Consider the following 19007-nt stretch of genomic DNA (forward strand, 5'->3'; position numbering starts at 1 on the left):
TGAAGAACAAAAAAGACAAAGGGATAAGGGGCATCAGCTGCATGCATCATTACTTCATTGCTCTGACACACACAAAGAGCTGCAGATTTCAATTCAGCTCGTTCTGAGCTCTTCTTGCACTGCTCAAATCTGCTTTTATTTTGTGCAATCTTAAGGAGCAGACTACAAAGGATCACTAAATGGTCAATGGCTATTATGAGAGAGAACAATTCCTGCAAGAGATGCCTAGGGGTACCTAATCCATTCCTAACACAAACCAACTATACTTAAATAATTTCTGATGGAACTTTGTCTGCCCCACACACACTCCTGTTTTGGATGCTCCCTGCAGCATTTAACTGATTTAAATATATATATAATTATCCTTCCTTAAATAGTCATAAATACAACTCTCTTAGTCAGGCTTAGTAAGGATATATTTTCTGAGAAAAGATGTCTACAAAAGTACTGAACTGATGCTGACATTCTTTTGGGAAGGTCACACTAGATGGGTTTCAGAGGTTCTACAACCTAAGTATTTCTATAATTCAGTGTTTATTTTATGCAAAGGGTACCTCCTGCCTATTACTTTCATTAGGTTATGGAATTTTGATGCCTTGGAAATGTTCTGAGGTTATTTTGGTATTTAATTAGGCATGACATGACTCATTTGCAGTTCTCTAGAAATAATTTTTATCCTCCCCTACATCTGGGTATTTTTACTTAACCATAAAAAAAGAGCTTCTCTTTCCTTCTCCCACACATACAAAAGCTTCTATGGTGCTGTGTCTAAACAAATGAGGCAACAATGTCTTTTTCATAGCACAAGGACATATTATAGGTAATTTAAATTTCAAATGCTTTAGAGATTCTTGTAGGGAAATCAATGCACACCAGCAGCAAGAAAGCAAAGGAGCTGATGAGTCAAAACTATAAATTCTGACACCTCTTCCACAGAAGAGAGGTCAAAGTCAAATTTACTTTCAGGAGGAAGATGGAAGACCTTTGTTGTTAGCTAAAATAAATTTCTACATTGATGGTTTTGATTTAGTTTTTTATTATCTTCCACTCCCACATTTAATTGCATGCAACAGAACATATGAGAGTGTAACAGTAGCAAAGCCTGAGTGTCAGGAACGTTCTAAGCAATTTTTCCACACCTTGAAATACCTGGAGCACATAAAACCTGAAGTAGAAAAATATCTGAATTTTACTCTGTTATGTTCCTAGTATGACTTAAAGTCTTTCAACATCCCACTATCCATCACTGTTCTCTATACTTTACAGCACAGACTGGTGTTCTGTTGACAGTAGCATTTTCCTGGGTAGCAATTTGTTAGGTGGTATTAACAACAGTGAACCAAAAAGCCTAAGAAGTGCTCTTTGCACTGTAATGGGTGCTGATCTCGGTAGGTTTCATGCATTTATAGCACCAGCATGACAACCTATATGAGGGAATTCAATTACCTCTGAAGTGGAAAACTTGTCCAGAAGTTAAGAGGAGTTGAAAACACTGATGAATTATCACAGTTACTAAGACAAATTAATGGCAGAAAAGTTCAACCAGGGTTGAATCACAAGGATAGTGATTAAGTCTCTGGTTTATACTGTATTATGCTGCCTATCACTGAAACATGGGAGCGTACAGAGCATCACACATCAATGCATGCTCTAAACATCTGTTCCTGGTCAGTATCACCCTGCTGGGCTCTGTGACTTTCACATGAGTCCATTACACAAACCATAAAAAAGCAGAGTAAAACTCAAGCCAGCTCATCTACCATTGTACAGGAGAAGCATCATTTTTATGACTCTGTCAACAATTCCATCAAAACATACTAATGCACCTTTCTCACCCTGATTTCTTCAGCTTCAGCTCAGTCACCTCTAGTTAGCTTTCTGTCTTTATTTAGGCAGTAAGGCATAGAGAACCAAGGCCTGTGCAATCAGAAAAGCTCTTCCAGGAACCACTCACCAGCCTGGCTGTTGCATTTCGGCCTCCAGATGCCAAGACCCTGATGAACTTCATAGCACTGGCACAAGCAATTCCGTGGAGACTCGTAAGTAAAAACCCTGGTTCAGCCACTTTGGGATCCCACTGAGTAGGGAGAAATTCCCTGACAATGGTCTCGATCAATCGAGGACAGTCAAGGAGCTGCAGAGAAATAGCAGGGAGCACAAGTAACTAAAGGTGCACAGTCATGCAGACATGCAGAACACATGCAAAACAGACAAGTTTGTCTGATCTCCCTGGCATAACTTTACCTGATCTTTCTTCCCTTTCCAAACCTTTCTCTATGATTCCCAAGCTCTTATACAATGGGAGATTTACCTGGCTGCATGCCTCAGAGGAGTGCCTTGCTATATGTGTGAGGATGTGCAGTATATCCAGAACTACTGATGGAACAGGTCGCACCACCTCTAGGATGTACCTCAGCCGGTGCTGGATCCTTGTCTTCAAAAGTCCCTGAAAGGTGTTAAAAAAAAGAAAAAAAAAAACATCTGTAAGGATCTAAACAAGTGCTCTCTGTTCTTCAATTGCTGGAACCCAAAAGGAGATTACATCCTCTCCAGAGACTGTTTTAAAATTAGCAGTCATGAAACAAGTTTCTGTGTATTTGCAAGTATGCTGGCAAATGAGCAAGAGTTATCTAACAGAGCAGAAACAGCTTTAGATCTGTTCTGAATCAGACCACTGGAGGGGTTTGGATACTTGTGTTTTCCAGAGTATAAAACTCTAAGTGACAGGGGAATAACCTTCCCTATAAAAGAAAAAGGTTCTTGTGGTCCTTGAAAAATTTTGGTTAGACGCCACCTCCAGCTAATGCAGCGCCCTGAGAGTACCTGTCACATCAGAGAAAGTTGACAGAAACAGAGAACAGACATAAATTCCTATTTTGCAGTAAGAAAAGAGATGCATAGGGATGATGTGATTGTTATGATCAGTGGCAGTGCCAAGAAACAAATCATCAATTTACATAACAGTGTGATGCAGGTCTTATGGATTTGCCTTTTCCCAGAATCAGGAATGCATTCATATTACTGACACTTTTAAAAATTTGCAGCCAAGCACGTTGTAGCTCTAGGCCTGACCAAGTTCAGCAGCTAGCTTAAACACTCTTTTTCCAACTGTGGGGAACAATTGGGTTGTAACAGCCAATAAGCAAGCATGAAATGGAACTGCACAGCAATGGGAACAGAGGGGAATCTGATCCCAAATACCTTCTAAGTACAGCCCACTTAGAACAAGCTGAATTACTCTGAACCATGACACAGTTTACAGAATCACAAACTGATCTCCTGTCTATCTACCACCCTTTTGTTACATTTTTTAAACAGTGCCACACACCTAGCACAACACATCTGAAATCATGAAGCCTCTAAACAAGACCAAATGCCCAAGTACAGTAATTCATGCACCCAATGATGCTTTTAGACCAAGTGCTGTTCAAACACAGGCTCAAGGATTAAGTCATGTGGTCACAGGTTTTAATGATTGCAGCGGGCAAGAGGGGTGCATTGGTTCCACCAAGGCTGAGTTTCGAGATAACAAAGTTTGCTGGTTTTACATCTCCTATGAAAAATACAGGATTAGGTTTAAAATGCAGGAGGAGTTCATTCTGAATACTGTAAAAATCTTAATCTGAGAAATGCAAACATGACATTTGGGGAAATGGTAAACAGCCACCTTATGTCAAATAAAAAAGAAGAGTATCACTGTACAAATCTACTAGTTCTGAACTATGTAACTGTAATATTCTAGTTTAAATTCTGAGGAGTGCATATAGATATTTTAATAATGGCTGGAACCTTTTCATTTTTAATTCAAGTAAGTGAGCCTGAAAGTCGTGTCTGCATGCAGTCTTTCAGGACATCTTATCAGGTCATCAGTGTGTTTGTTGCTGAATTCCCTAGAGGAAGTTAAGAGATATTAATAATACTGAAATCACACAAGTCAAGCCTCAGCATTTTTAGAGACCAATAGAATTATCCTCATGGTAATATATGACAGAAAAACAATAACCAACAGCCAGGAAAGAGTTCTAATTCTTGTTCAGAATGCTCTTGTCCAGCATGCACAGGAGGGTGGATGTTTCAACAGCACATACAGCACTGTGCTGAGCCTATTTTCATAAAAAAGATTCTGGATCTAACTCTGTACTTACCTTTACAACATCATATCGGGCCACATCTGGGTCTGGCTTGTTTTCATCCTTTAATTTTTTATTTTGAGATTTCTCTGTTCCATTTAAGTCTTCCTCTTCCTCCTCTTCTTCCTCCTCATTGTTAGGGACAAAGGGGAATGCAGCCATCCCTTGGTACCATGAGAAAGTCCAATCGAGATATTTCTAGAAAGAGTGTTAAAGCATACAGAATAAAATTCTTATAAAGAAAAACAAAAAGACAAAGACAAAAACTTTTCAGGGATGCTTTTGAATATGGAATGCTTTATTGATTCCTTTATAATCCCAAGAAAATGTGAAGACAATAAAAGCTATTCTGAACATATAAAAGGAGAATTCAATGCTTTTTCAGGGAATTTATTTTGGCCTTACACACACACAGACTTGGAAAAACCCTGTAAAAAGAATTACTGTGACGTGAATTAAATTCATTACACAGCTAACAGAAATCTAGTTTAACTGGGAAAAAATAGGATTATAAATAAGTAAATAAATAAATAAAACAACTACCAAGACTCTAGGCATTAAACAGAAATTTATTGGCTTCCTACTTTCGGACCTCTGAGGAACCTAGGTCACAAATAACACAGAAAGATCATGCAAAAACTGATATGATAAAGACTACTTGGTCTATTTGTTCATGTTTGCTACACTTCTGTTTGAACATCCCTCAGCTTAAGCAATTAGAAAAACCCCTTTTTTTCTGTTCACAGCTGATGACAGTGTCAGGGCCTCTCAAGTTCTAGGGTAACAGCCCAACTAGGGTAATAGTTCCAATTCTTCAGAGAGGGGATTGCTCCCATAACAGACCCACTTCCCCCCAAATGTTTTAGAATATGAAAGACAGCCAAATCAAATGCTTGCACTGCTTAATAACTGCTGTAATTTTCTATTTCCCGCACCCACAATCAGAAACAAACATCACATTAGAAGAAAAGTAGTGGCAGACTTCAATTGCCAAGCACCAAGGAAACACAAGCTATTATCAGACATCAAAACATCCCCCAATGCAATATGAACTAAACATGATGAGTGAATGGCATGGTCAGAAGAGGCCTGACTTGAGGGGATGAAGCCATGAGTCCATCTGGAATACAGAGTTTGGGACTATAGTCTTCCTTCCACCAAGAGAAGGGAAAGCATTAAAATGAAGTAGCTGGGTCATCAAATGAAACAAAAAGAAAGTTGCTTCCTTCCCATAGCCATTGAAGGATAAACAAAACCTTCAGACAGTATGATTTTCATGTGTGTTGATCTTCTGTGTTTATAGTGTGGATAAATCCTATTTGCCTTAAAAATCCTGGAGCAGAGGACCAGGCTTCCAACCCTGTCCCTTTCTCAGAGACCTTTTGAAATTCAGCAACACTGGACTCTAGGAAGGACTCTTTGGGTTAGAAAATATACTGTCACAGCATTCACAGTGCTCTTTCTGGCAGCAAGAGTCAGCAATCCCCATGTACAAAACATCTCACCATAAGCTTTGATCTGAAAAATCAGAGCACTGCAGACACTTATAAACCAGAGTAACATCAGAGAAGAGAAAAAGTACATTAAGAAGCTGATTCATAATACTAACTACCTACGATGGGTGGGCAGGACTCATCTGGGCTTATAGATAGAAAAGTAGCAAAATGTGGAGAAAGCTACCTACTCCTTCATTTCTCTTGCCTCCCACTAGGACAACTCTACAGGCCTGGCAAAAGTTGCAGGGTACTTCTACCCCATCTCTTCTATCACCAGCCCCTTTGCAGTTAAACAGAAAAGCAGCTCTCAAGGAAGGTACTTGGAAGACAGTCTATATCAGACTGCTTCTGTCCAACCAGGAGTACATCTTAATCTGGCTGCTCTAGGCTGTCTACTAGCCCTGAAAATCTACAAGAAGTCAACCTTCTAACAGGTGAAAAAGCATCAGTGAGAAAATAAACACATGAGCAGGCAAAATTAGGTATGCATCAGTGTTACAAAAACACATGGGAACAGCAGAAAATGGACAATGAGAGAAAAAGAGAACAGCATTATTATGAGGCATAAAGGAAAGCACGGAGAATATTTAATCTGTTAAGAAGCAGAAAAACTATGAAATAAGAAAACAACCAAAGGGAACATATTAAAAAAAATTCTACACATACATTAGTGGTGATCTGATCTAGGTTGCAAAGATATAAAAAGAAGAAACTCAGCAGCATGCACTGAATTTAATCATAGGGCAGAGGTAATTCAAACAGTGAGATAAAAAGATACCTGAATTCTTCAAACTGGGATAACACACTCCATCATCTGTCTCAAAGGACAGCAATGACAAATTCTACTCACCATTAAGCTAACATGTCCAGTAAACCTTTGTTCAAGCTACTTACAATGTGTCCTCTCATTCTGATCCCTGTAAACAGCTCAGCCTAAATCAAACGTAGGCTCTGAGTGATGATCTTACCTCATCCTCAAGTGACACCAGCAGAGCCCGGAGAGCACCAACAGATGCTGCCATGACATTTTCCACCGCATCATCCAGCGAGAAGCGCAGCAAGAAGAGAAAGCCAGCATCAAGCAGCAGACGCAGAACGCTGCCCTTCAACGAGGAAGCAAACTCTCCAGCCCTGGCCTGGAAAGTGCCAGACAGAGCCAGGGTTAAGGCTGTGTCATCTCAGCTGGATACATCTCTGGGCTGTCACATCTCAACATTTTACATCTTTGCCTCTTTCCACTTGTACTATAAAGCTGCTGAACTGTGTGAAGGTTATTCTTCCTATAGTTTATCCTCCATTCATTCTACAGAAGAACACAATTGCAGTTCCTTAGTGCAAGAAACCCTTCTTTCTAAAGTCTGCACTCATCTTTTGACTCCATCACCCTTCTCAAAATCACCAAATTCCTTCTTCTCTATTCCAGTGCCATTAGAGGGAATGTTAGCACTTCCCCCAAAAGTTAGATAGAAATGTGCACATAAGTATTCATTTTGCTTTTTCCCCTTGGCACATTGCTCTATGAGTAGGCATGGCTCTTTCTCACCTCCTACAGAAAATGCACATCATGAAGTTGGCTCAGACAACAGGAGTGAAAGGGTCAATGCCAAGAATAGGCTTGTCACAAAAATAACATTTAAAAAAATCAATGTGCATACAAATTAACAAGAGAACTGAAATTACACCACTGCTGCTGAACAGCACCTGAAACAACATGTTGGGAGAAGAATAGTCTGGAATTATCCAGAGAAACCTGCATCTCAGTTTGTTACATCCCAACACTTAGCTTATCTAACAGTAAGGATCCTCAGTGGAACAGAATGCCCTGTTGGTGACTTTGCTCATCTTCACTGAACAGCAGAACTGCAGAAAACAAACAACTAGTACCAGAGAATCTGGGCCCTGATCCACCAGAAACTTGAGTTATGGGGAGAAATTTCTTGAAGTGACTTACCCTTTGAACAATACGACCTAAGACCTGCAGAGCCAGCGTCCTCTGTTGTGTAACTTGGCTGCGAGACAGATGAAAGAGCTCTTGCAGAGAATAACCAGCTCTCTAAATGGCAGGGGGAAACAAAAAGAAACCAAAAAACACCCTCAGCTACAGCTAAACACAGGCCCCTTAAAATAAGATTACCTGTAACACACTGCATAAGGGAAGATAAATTGCAAGCCAATGTTGTTACCACTTTGTGGCAATTGCAGAAGAGATTCTAATCTTAGATGTCAAAGGAGAAAATTGAACTTCTTAAGCAAAGGAAGTATGTACACCTTTTTCCAACACCACAGAACTTTAATAGCATTAAAAGAAAAAGCATCAACAGTCTTCTGGAAATAATGCAGTTCATGCATGCAGACACGACTTGTCTTCAGGAGTTTGTTTCTAAAGAAAAATTACTGCACTTTTGGAAGGGTCTTTTATCACTAAAAAACTTGATACAAAAGGAATCTACAAGATCTAACACAGAAAACAGAAATGAGTACCTTTTCTATGATATTACACCCACCTACCTCTGCCTCTTCTCCATGGTGGTGCAAGCCTAGATGTGTTGGCAAATCAGCATCTGCAGGAATCAATTCTCCCTTTAAACTGAATCGAGCTTGCATTCCCTATGGCAAAAGGATGGAGGGAGAAAACTATTTTTTCTATTGCTGTCCACTCAATTCATCTCTTAAAATAACACTTTTTACATCACCTGCCAGAAGATAACAGTTCAAAAACTCCTCAGGCCTCAAATTCTTTTTTAAAAATATACCCCTATCTTTCCTTTTTTCTCAGTTTTACACCTGTTTCATCCCAGATTACAATGGCTAGACTCTCACTTCCTAGCTCTCCTGGGTTGCTACAGACTGAACTGATCCTGTATCATTCCATTCGTGAAAGAAAATGGGGAATCTTTCAACCTGATGGAAGTCCACAGACTGAGCAGCCAGAGGACTCGTTTTTGAAGCCTTCACAACTGTTACTGCTGAGAAGCATGATCCAGACACAGACATGCAAAGTGTCAGTTTCTGCTTCCAAACCTTTTTGGTTTTCTTCTGCCGAGGTGAGGGCAAATCTTTCATCCATTCCAGCTTCTCAAACTCTACATTGTCCATGTGAATCCACTCCTTCCTGGGCTTCACAGGCAGATCATCATCTTTGTGTGGGAAGAAAAAAATGTCAGTCTTACCTTCCAAGGCAGTGATGAAGGAAATACTATTCCTTCTTTGCCAAGCTACTCAGCTTAAAGACTGTATCAAATATAAGATTATGTAAAATAAAAAGAAAACCATTTTCAAACTGACTGTTGTCTAATGCATAAACATCAAAGGTTTAAAGCTATTTTCATCTTTCATGAGAGCAAGAAGAGGAAGCAAACAGCACAGTAACGAAATTCAGACAATGCTAATTTAGGAGAAGTTGAACAGAAGTCAGGACACAAGTAAGGCAAATTATCAGAACCAGTGCAGAAAAAATACTATCAGGCATACTTTTGACAAAGGAAACTAGTATCACTCAAGGAAGAGTGTTAGGGGGGACATGAAATTGAAAAGTATTAAAGCAGAGTCCCAGCAAATTATAGGAACCCAGCAAGATTGTAGCCTAGATACACTTAAGGCAGCTCAATATTTGTGCTTTGGTTGCATTTGTGATGCTGCTATTCAGTATCCCTCTCTAAAGGCTTGAAGAGATCAGCATTTGCACAGCTTTCCACAGACAGCTCAGTGGGGAAACTGGAGAGTTGAACAAGAATTTCAAAGGTGCAAATACTAAAGGAAGAAATTACTAATTTAGCTTTATAAAGAGCTTTGACTACAAGAATTTGAGAAACAAGACATTCGTTGGTGCCTGACATCACAACAGCTGCCCTAGGAAAGAGACACATCACCATGTGGAAGAATCTCACAAGTGAAGAGACCAGAGACATTTAACCAGGAAAGGCTTTGCTACTAGGATACTACCGCAAACCAAAATAAGAAGAGATGAGCTAAGACGTTTTTGTTACCTCAAAAGAAAGCATGTGTAAGGACAGCAACAGGCAGCCCCTAAGGGCATGGAAAGCATTAGCATCACTCCTGCTGGAGCAGCCCAGAACTCAACTGCATTGCAGCTATTAATCCTAGCACTCCGGTCTTCTCTTGCAAGGAACAATGAGTCCCACAGAGATGCTCTTCTTTCATCAGATCTTTTCCTGCTGATAACTGGCCTGAAACTTAACCTTTTACTTTCTTCCAATTAGCAGATAAACTTTCAAGAAAGGCACTCATCCTCTCCAGAATGAAGCTTCATCTTTATGATCAATGTGGTATTGAATCAGGCAAGGAACCAAGCACAGAGTTATCTTGCTCAGCCAGAAAGCTGTTCTGCAGAATTTCAGCCAAAGGCTCAGCATGCATTTTAATTGAAGTGAAGGAAAAAGCATCTGAAATGTACCAAAGTGGAATGTTTGTGGGTGGTAGATGCAACATGAGAGGAAATAGAATCAGCAGAAAAAAACAAAATATATCGACATTTGTAATTTAACAAAATGTTTTCTCTATTAATCACTAAATTGACAGGGTTGAGCTAATCATTTTATGAATAAGATTATGCTTGTTACTAGAAGGCCTTAGTACAATGATCTTGTCAACAAGAAAAGATGGATATGTATTTCAAGGCATCAGCAGACTGTTACTGAGAAATCCCTTTACAGAAGCACAAGCTGGCAGTGTGACAGCAACATTTGCACTGAACTTTCTCAGACTTGGGTTACATTAAAGGCTACCACTCAACCACTCTTATTTTTGCTTTGCTTCCTGTTTTCTCTCAGTGACAGAATTTACTTTTCCATTTGATAAGGTTACAAGTTGCTGGATAAAGTTTCCCTATTTTGCCTCTAATAAACAGTAGTCTTTTATGTCACTAGAGGCACGTATGACTTTTCAGCAATCTTATTGCTTTGTGTCATCACCAGAAATTCAGTGTGGCCATTTCTGCTGGGCTATTCATATTCTGCATTTACTTCTGAGTATAAACAGATGCTGAAATTCCAACAATAAGTGCTAATGTCAAATTAATTTTTACATCTCCTAATGGACAAAATGGGCTGCAGGCATAAACTAAGGTACTGAAAAGGCTTCCCTTTTTTTAACTGTGTTTCAGCTCACCCTTTGCTGTTCCAAATATCCTGGAAAAACTCCTCTTTTTTTTCTGTGCTGTCTTCTGTAGGAGGCAAAAGATGTCAGCACACAATGTTTTAGACACTCAGCTATCCCCAAGAGCATTACTATTATTACCATTACAGGCTGAACAACATGCTTCTATTGCTCTCAGGAGATGAAAAGATGTCACTTGACCTGGTGCTATTTATGCACTCAGTTCTTCTGGGACTAAAAAGAACTAAAAATAATCTCTTAATTAAAGATGGATTTGTGGAAAAGTAAAACTTGGGGAGAAACTGCAAAAGGACTGTTCAGTGAAGTGTCTTCCTCAAAAAGAGGCTGAGCTTTACTTATTGTGCACATGTACACACACACATATACACTGACAGACTCATCCCTCTCAGCAGGAAAATGGTACTTGTTATCTCTTGCAAACATCAAGCTGAAATCCCAAAGTGATTCAGAGACTTCTTTAATCACTCTGCAGGTTACACTGGAACACAAAGGACTCATAGGAAGAGAGAATCAAGAGATGGAGAAAAGCAAAAATTGACATGAAATTGCGGGACAAGTATGTTAGGAACAAAAGTGGGGGGGAATGACAATGGAAGCTTAAAAATCACAACAGAGAAAACGAAATTGCTAAAGAAAAAATGCAGTGAGGAAAGCAACAGTAAGAGCAGAAGTCTAAATGGAAAGCTAGTCCTTTCTGTGCCATGAGAATATATGGGGTTGCTCTAGCTACTGGAGATAAAGCAGCTTTCTCCTCACACAGGCACATACTGAGCATTAAAAGGTTCTGTCATAAGAGGCAATAGTTCAGTAGCACTCCATGAAAAGCAGGACATTCTACATCCAAAGCACAAAGAAAATAACCCTGTTCTGTGAAAATCACTGGGTGGTTTCTGAGATACAAGACACAGAGTGGGGCCATCAGGAGCAATGTCACACTAAGAAATACATGCTCTATATGAGTAGTTTCCCTGAAGTGAGAGTGATTGTCATCTCTGTGCTATCCTGTGAACAAACTGTTAACCCTTACCTACCCAACACACTCTTGTCTCTAACCAGTACCAGTTAAAAGAAATTATTCAGGCACCAGATGAATCTCACTACTACACTCTTCTGTTTCCTTGTTCACATGACTGAACAGAAGAGCAATGATGCCTAGTTTAACACACATTTTCCCTTGAGAGGCCTTAGAACAAATTTCAAAAAACAAGATCTCCCAATGAACAGGCCACTTCCATTACATAATGTACCACCTTTCTAATTTCTGGAGCCCATCTAGAGACGTCTTTTTTGAACCCAAAATACGTATTTTTTAAATATAATGATAAAATTCAGATTTGGATCACTACAAAGTAGATTGATGTAAACACCACACAAATCTTGTATTTCTGCTCAGAAAATTCACAATATGTACTTTGTTTCTTACCCATGATTTCTACCTTCATATTTTCTTCCTTCCTTACATGTTCTTCCAGACCCGACTCCTGCATGGAAAGAGATGATCTTACACCATGCTGAGCCACATGCAGAGATTCCACAAACTCCTCCGGTCTGTTCAGTTCCATTTTTAATTCCTTTTTCTGGCCTTCATTGTTACCACGTTGTGATTTCAAGAAAGCAACTAAACTGGGATCTGCAAGTATTGACAAAGAGACAGACAGAGATGTGACAGAAAGTCTCAAAATACTTCACATGCCTATAGCTTCTGCTATTTATGTTTCAGTCTTTTCTACATGTCCTCTTTCTCTTACCAGCTGTCACTTCTCTTCAAACTAAGGCCCTCCACTGCTTCATGACCCCTTAGACACATAAGGTGGGTGTAACTGTCTGGTGAGGAGACATCAGAGAAAGAACTGATAAATGTCTTTCAGGGTAAAGCAACCACAGAAATTCTATTTTCCCAACTTACAAATAAAGATAACTGCTTCTTTTCCCCTCACTGCCACTCAAATGGGACATCTAAGCATGACTATAAACTGTGGAGAGAATTCTGGTCTGTGGTCCCTGCCAGTGGCATCAATCTGAACACAAGAAGAATACACATGACAGACCCCATAAAAAGAATTAGCTAATTTTTATTGAATTGCTGTAGAACTGCAAGTTCTAGCTCAGATATTGTGTTACAAAGTGATCTTTGACTGTCCTGAACTGACTCTCCATTCCAATTATGGTCTGACAACACCCAGAAAAATGACACAACCATTCTCTTCATGCTTTGAAGAGAAACATTTGGGAGGTAGATGTGTTTTGAAGGACAGATTATGTTCATATAGCTCTAAGATCATCATTTTACTTTCAGATCTGCTACAGATATCCCACATCATTTTGGATGGAGTGCACTGTCTCTGAACACTCCTCTCCAAAAGATGGTGTTGGGATGCTTATGCCAGAGGTGAACAGTAAGAGATTGTGCATTGTGCCTCAGTGAGGTACAGAAATACTCCAGTTAGCAGTGTCAGAGATATATAAAGTAGAACATAACACCTACAGTGGTTATTTATTCTTTGGAGGACAAAGGACAAGCAGTTGAGAAATGCTCTGTACTTGAGATAAGTCACCTGAAAAATGACTCCCGTGTCTCTGAAACATCTATCCCACACTCATGATTGCTGCACATTCTCCTCAATGATGCAGTTTAAACTGTCCTTGGTGAAGAACAGGCATTCAGCCCAGTCTCATTAAAGTATTCCTATTTTTTCTGAATGCAGGCAAGAGCTCTCACTTTCTTGCACTTCACAGTTGCACTCATTATTTCATCATTTCACTCAGTGACAAAAAAGTCACTGATGTCAATCTGTGCACAGTATATCAGAAACGAAGCCTACTTCTGTCCAGTCTCCACCAACAAAACCAGCACAGTACCAACAATAAGACACTGCCCAGCATAGAACTATGTACCCATTCTCATACTTCACACCATGGAGTATCCTCTGCTTCATAACCAAGAAGTTAATTCAGGGACTGGACAGCATTTAACATGCACAAATCATTCACATTCCCAAATTTGGAGAAAGTCTCCTTAATTCACAGCTCTGTGCCTGTCCAGCTCCTAAATCCACCTGTAAGTCAGCAATTTAGTTTAGGAGTGTTTCATCATGTATAATTCTCTACCCACAGATATTCTGGGAATTCCAAAATTACCCCCAGTTTCTTTAAGGCCTCAAAAGACTAAAGTATCTACCCTTGTAATCTACAAGGCATATAAAAATACATTGCTTCAGAAAATCTTGTTGAAAAATGCTTACAATACATCCCATCCTTTTTCAACTCTTTAAGTATTCACTTCACTAATATCCCAAAGGACAGAGTGGTGGGGATAAGGAGCAAAAAATCACAAATCACTCACAAGAAGCAAGTATGTAATCAGGGTATTTTTCATACACGTGCCATAGTTATAAGCAGTGAAGCCAAATAAAATACTTGGGTCTCTGAATGAAGGATGTACCCAAACAATCTGGCTGCAATTATTTGGTGTAGTTCCTCTGCCACGTTTCCAGTTATACCCATGTTGCTTGCAATGAAGTCAAGATAATTAATATGATCTTTAAGCTGAACCCACAAGAGACTTATGCATCTAAAATGCCATTCATATCTAAATTTGATGCTAGAGGACCTGAAATCATGAGAATTTAAAAAATCCTTGTCTGCCACCTACATCTGTACATCTGCTCTTCCTGAGCATATAAATTCATCAAACTAACACCAGCAAGTGTTGCAGTGGCCCAGATCATATGAAGTCTTATCAAACACACCACATTCAGTGTTCTCCTCTACCTTGTCATCAGCTGCTAGTGACAGGCATTCTCAGAGCACCACTGCGGACAGGGCTCCAAACCAGAGACCAGACCCCTGCTAGAATATGCCTGTACCCAACAGTGTGAAAATTAAAACATTTTTTCTAAAAGTCAAGGCTAATTTCAAGTTTTTCTGCTCTACAAGTATCGGTTTGAACTGAAATCTCCCACATGCCCATATGTTCTCCCTATCCGGGTACTGACAGTTCTGGCCCAAGTTTTAGGTATTTTGGAGGGGAAGACCAAGGATTCTTTCTCACCTCAACATTGCTATGACACTGCTTCTTATCAGCTTCAAAAAATTACAGTTTAGGACCTTAAACATTTATGTGCAATCATGTATTTGGAGTGCAAGTCAATAAAGTTCACGGATCATCTTAACCCACAGCAGAGGGGTGACAAGAAAGACTTAAGCCAAACCAACCTTCACTGAAAAATAAACACTATTTAATTTCTTCACACTTAGTTCTTACTCATAAGCTATTGACATGACATGGAAGCAAGATTATCCACATATGGAATGAGCAGGAATTCCAAGTTCCCATCCTTGACCTGTGAATTTGCTAAGACTTTGGGACACCTACACATTCAATAAGTTGCCTCAACTCTAAAGCTGACCCTGGGAAGCACATACCCAGCTGAGCCAGAAGCCTCGCCTGCTCCTGCAGGATCTCTTCCTCAGACATGGACTGCAGCTTCTCCAAGTTCTCTTTGTGAATAGCTTGAGCTTCCTGCTCACTCCTTTGGCTTCCAAGACCCTCTCCCGTTATGAGACAAGGACGCTGAGAGGTCAAAAAGTCATCATCTTTATCTATAAGAAGAGCAGAGAAAGCAGTTAGTGATCTGTGTCTACAGCATCATGAATAAATCTCAACTCTGTCATTAACAGGCTTGCATAATTTTTTCCTTACCTTGGTAGTAAAGTTAGAACAGAAATAAAGAAGTTTAGCTTAACTTCAAACAAAAGTAAACCATTTGTGCTTTCATTCCATGTTACAACAAACATGTTGACATAATTTCCAGCTTGTTTCTTTGGGAGATTGAGGAAGATGGCAGGGAAAAGAAATTATGCTTCTTTAATGCAAAGCAACAGCATAAAAAGGTAAACTGCAGTATAATTCACAACTGATGCATCAGAGCATTCTTCCAACCTAGTGAATACTAGATTATTTCTCTGCCCAGGAATGCCTGAACCCACATTTGTATGCCAGCTGAACCATGACCTAGTAAATAGTTGCTGAGTAAGACAGAGAATTAGATGAGGTAAACCAGCTTCCAGATGATAAAGGATCAATTCTCAACACAGGCATGTTTGCTTCTAACAATGTCCTATAGTCACCTTCAAGGGTTAAACATATTAGAAGTTATAGCAAGGGACATTCCTCCTACTCTGAACAAAATTGAGTCTCCTTTATCATCTGATCTAAATCCATTTTAAATGTTCATTTCATTTAACCATTGCACCAGGTAACATGCTCCTTTGGTCAATGTGAGACCCTCCAGCTCTTCTGTAACCCACTATACAAGGATCTGACTTTGCAACTTTTTTGCGTATGTTTTGTTCGTATGCTCCATATATTGACTTGGACCATCCCTATGCCCATAACCAGCCAGGCCTGAAAGCATCAAATCCCTGTTCAAACAGCAGCAATGACTCTCAACATAACACCGGGAAGATTTGATGTCATTGCACAGTTGTTGTGCATATAGAGCAGAAAGAGATAAGACAGGGTGACCTGGCAAAAGCTTCAGCATACCTCCCAACACCAGCAACTAAACTATTACAACAAACAAATACGTTGTTACTGCAAGAAATTAAGCTCCCCCTCTTCTCTTGCTTCTAGTGATCCTGCCACAACAGTCTGGCTGAAGAGGCAAAGGAATTTTGTAGTCTCTCTGTCATGTTATTACAGTTTAAAAGGGTTCATGTTCAAGAGGATGACAGCTATATGGCTGCTCTATTTCCCCTTCAGCTTTCTCAGACAGAATTATACATGTCCAATTATAACAGGACATACACTAAGCACAGTTTAGTGACCTGGATGGTGGGTTTGTGCACACACAGCACATCTGGCAGTTCTCTTATCAATTCTCTAACAGGGGGCAGGGCTGACACAAACCTTAGCCTAATGGTGATAATCTTCAAATGACATCTTGCCTCTATTTCAATGTGAAAAAGAGCATGTCAGGGTAAAACCCAGACACAGGGTGCTCCTAAGCAAACTGGACTGTCCCAGACAACACAAATAAAAAAAAGCCTGGAGATGCTGGTAACAGTTGAACTGACTTCATCTTTCCCTGTCACGTTGCTGTCAGACAAGTAACTGCTGGAGGTGGCAGTGACTCATCAGCACTGCTTCACAGCACCCCTTATGGAGCAAAGCCACAGTCTCATGGCAGCAGATCTGGTGACAGAAAACTGAGCTTTCAAACCTTTCAGTAGGAGTGAGAACCCACATCACAGTGGTCTCAAACACTTTCAACACAGAACCACTCTCTTCCCAAAATTGTGGAAATCAGTGATGAAACAAGAAAAACTTTACATATAACAAACAGAAAGGGAAAGGAGGACAAGAATCTTGAAAAATAAATCTAGCTTCCTGTGTGAAGTAAAAAGGAAACCAGGGAGAAAGCGAACCAAATTTTTATAACCATCTCAGAATTTTCTCCTTAGAATTTTTTGTTTGGATCTCAGACCATCTCAAATCATAGCCACAATACAGACATTCCAACTGACCTTGAGATTCCTAAACCGAGGACAGCAATGCTACCCTAATTTAAAAACGTGGTGCGCTGACGTTACGGTTACTAAGACTATGTAAATACGGTCAGTTGGATGAGCAGAACCTTCTCCACTTACCACCCCTGCTGCCGGGGAGAGGCGCCTCGCCCACGGATCCCACAGGATCCAAGGCATCCGGAGCAGCTGATCGTACTTCCACGCACTCGGCAGCAGAGGGAGCCGTCGGTGCCTTTTCAGCAGCTCTTTTTGCTGCCATCTTCTGTGCAAAGATGCTTTTTTTTCCAGATCCCAGCTGCACCTGCAAACGGGGAAGCCACGTACTCACTTTTCTATCCAGAGTCTCCCTACACACCTGCCATTAACAGGTGATGTGATCCTAAAGACACCCTCAGATCAGACTTTGGGACACGATATAGGGAGGTTGCTGGCAGTCACCTGTCCCTTTCTGTGCACATGTGAATATTTTTTAGCACACAGTTTACTGCTATGACAGAGAGACAAAGACATGGATCATTTGGCATCTAGAGAAGGAAGATGATTAATTATAAGTGAATTCAAGCAAGGAAAATACATCTAAAATGTCACCAAACACAATAGTTACAGCTTTCCTGCTGTTCAGAAGCTCTGCATAGCTGAATACCTTGGATTTCTGAGTATAAATGGGCTGTACAACACTGTGCTCACCACATGCTTGGAACAGGCTTCTTATAAGATGATTAGTGAGCAGCAGGGTGAAGAGATCTACACAGTAAGAAGTGGGCAAGTAGTGCTAAAATAATCCTGGTTAAATTACTGTGTTGATTGCCTAGGTAATGGAAGGGCATGCCTCTGAACAGCCTTGCACAGAGGATGCACAGGAAATCCAAAGGAGACTAAGCAAAAAATCTCTTGCATGTCTCCAGTCCAGAGAAGAAGCTTAAAAGGCAGTCTGAACATTTGGTAGCTGCTTTGAGCGCTTCTACATCAGATAAGCAAAACTGGTAGTTTAAAAAGTATTACTCTCACCCTTCAAAATAAGCTACCTCCTCAAAAGCAACCACAGCTGTCAATCACATACCAACTCCCAGCATCTGACTCCCACTCAGTTAGCAGTCCTTGCTACTACAGCAATGACTGATAATAGCAACCATGGCTTCCAGTTTTACAGCCTCAGAAAATAATTATGTCAAAATCAAAAAGCACTGCTAAAGATAACCTGACCAACCATACTCAAATGTTATGGAGGAGAAATCAGGTGTGATTTCAATAAGAACCTGGTGGACAAAGCAATAGAGATTGCTCCTCAGAGAAAAACAAGCAGAACAGGATCAATTCTATTACAGCACTGCAGATTTGACCCACGTTTATAAAGTTAGTCAAAGAAGGCTAAACTAAGAAGATTCCAATGTTACTTAACTGCAGGCTATGGAGTAGCTACTCGTTGGCAGCTTGGTAGAAGAACTCTCTCCTTCCCCCAGGTGGAAATGCCACAGATACATTGAGCTAGCTCATAATCTTCAGCATACTAAATTGGTTATTTTGAGCCCTACCAAGCCCCACTAAGCATTTAGGATTTAATGGGAGAAAGTTTAATTGTTAACGAAGGTAGCCTAAAACATCTGCTCCTAATCTTACCTCACTTTTTATCTCGGAGCGGTGAAACGTCCTTGGGAATGGCTCCCCCGTGGGCACTGGCATGGTCACTGCTACTGCACTGGTGTCTCGTTCCTGA

At 40.2% G+C, this 19007-nt stretch overlaps 1 protein-coding gene across 1 annotated transcript in view; it reads right to left on the reverse strand.

Moving 5' to 3' along the window:
- RPAP1 (RNA polymerase II associated protein 1) overlaps positions 1-19007 on the reverse strand; it is a 33870-nt gene that overhangs the window by 13054 nt on the left and 1809 nt on the right. Inside the window, exons 3-13 of the mRNA XM_059475149.1 lie at positions 18911-19003; positions 17414-17594; positions 15188-15364; positions 12186-12392; positions 8648-8763; positions 8135-8233; positions 7578-7679; positions 6595-6762; positions 4146-4328; positions 2312-2446; positions 1955-2134 (exon numbers count right to left, since the gene is read on the reverse strand). Of these exons, the coding sequence (XP_059331132.1) occupies positions 1955-2134; positions 2312-2446; positions 4146-4328; positions 6595-6762; positions 7578-7679; positions 8135-8233; positions 8648-8763; positions 12186-12392; positions 15188-15364; positions 17414-17594; positions 18911-19003 (1641 nt within the window). The remainder of the gene's footprint in view (positions 1-1954; positions 2135-2311; positions 2447-4145; positions 4329-6594; positions 6763-7577; positions 7680-8134; positions 8234-8647; positions 8764-12185; positions 12393-15187; positions 15365-17413; positions 17595-18910; positions 19004-19007) is intronic.

Source organism: Ammospiza nelsoni, chromosome 6 (genome assembly GCF_027579445.1).
Source record: "Ammospiza nelsoni isolate bAmmNel1 chromosome 6, bAmmNel1.pri, whole genome shotgun sequence".
NCBI lineage: Eukaryota > Metazoa > Chordata > Aves > Passeriformes > Passerellidae > Ammospiza > Ammospiza nelsoni.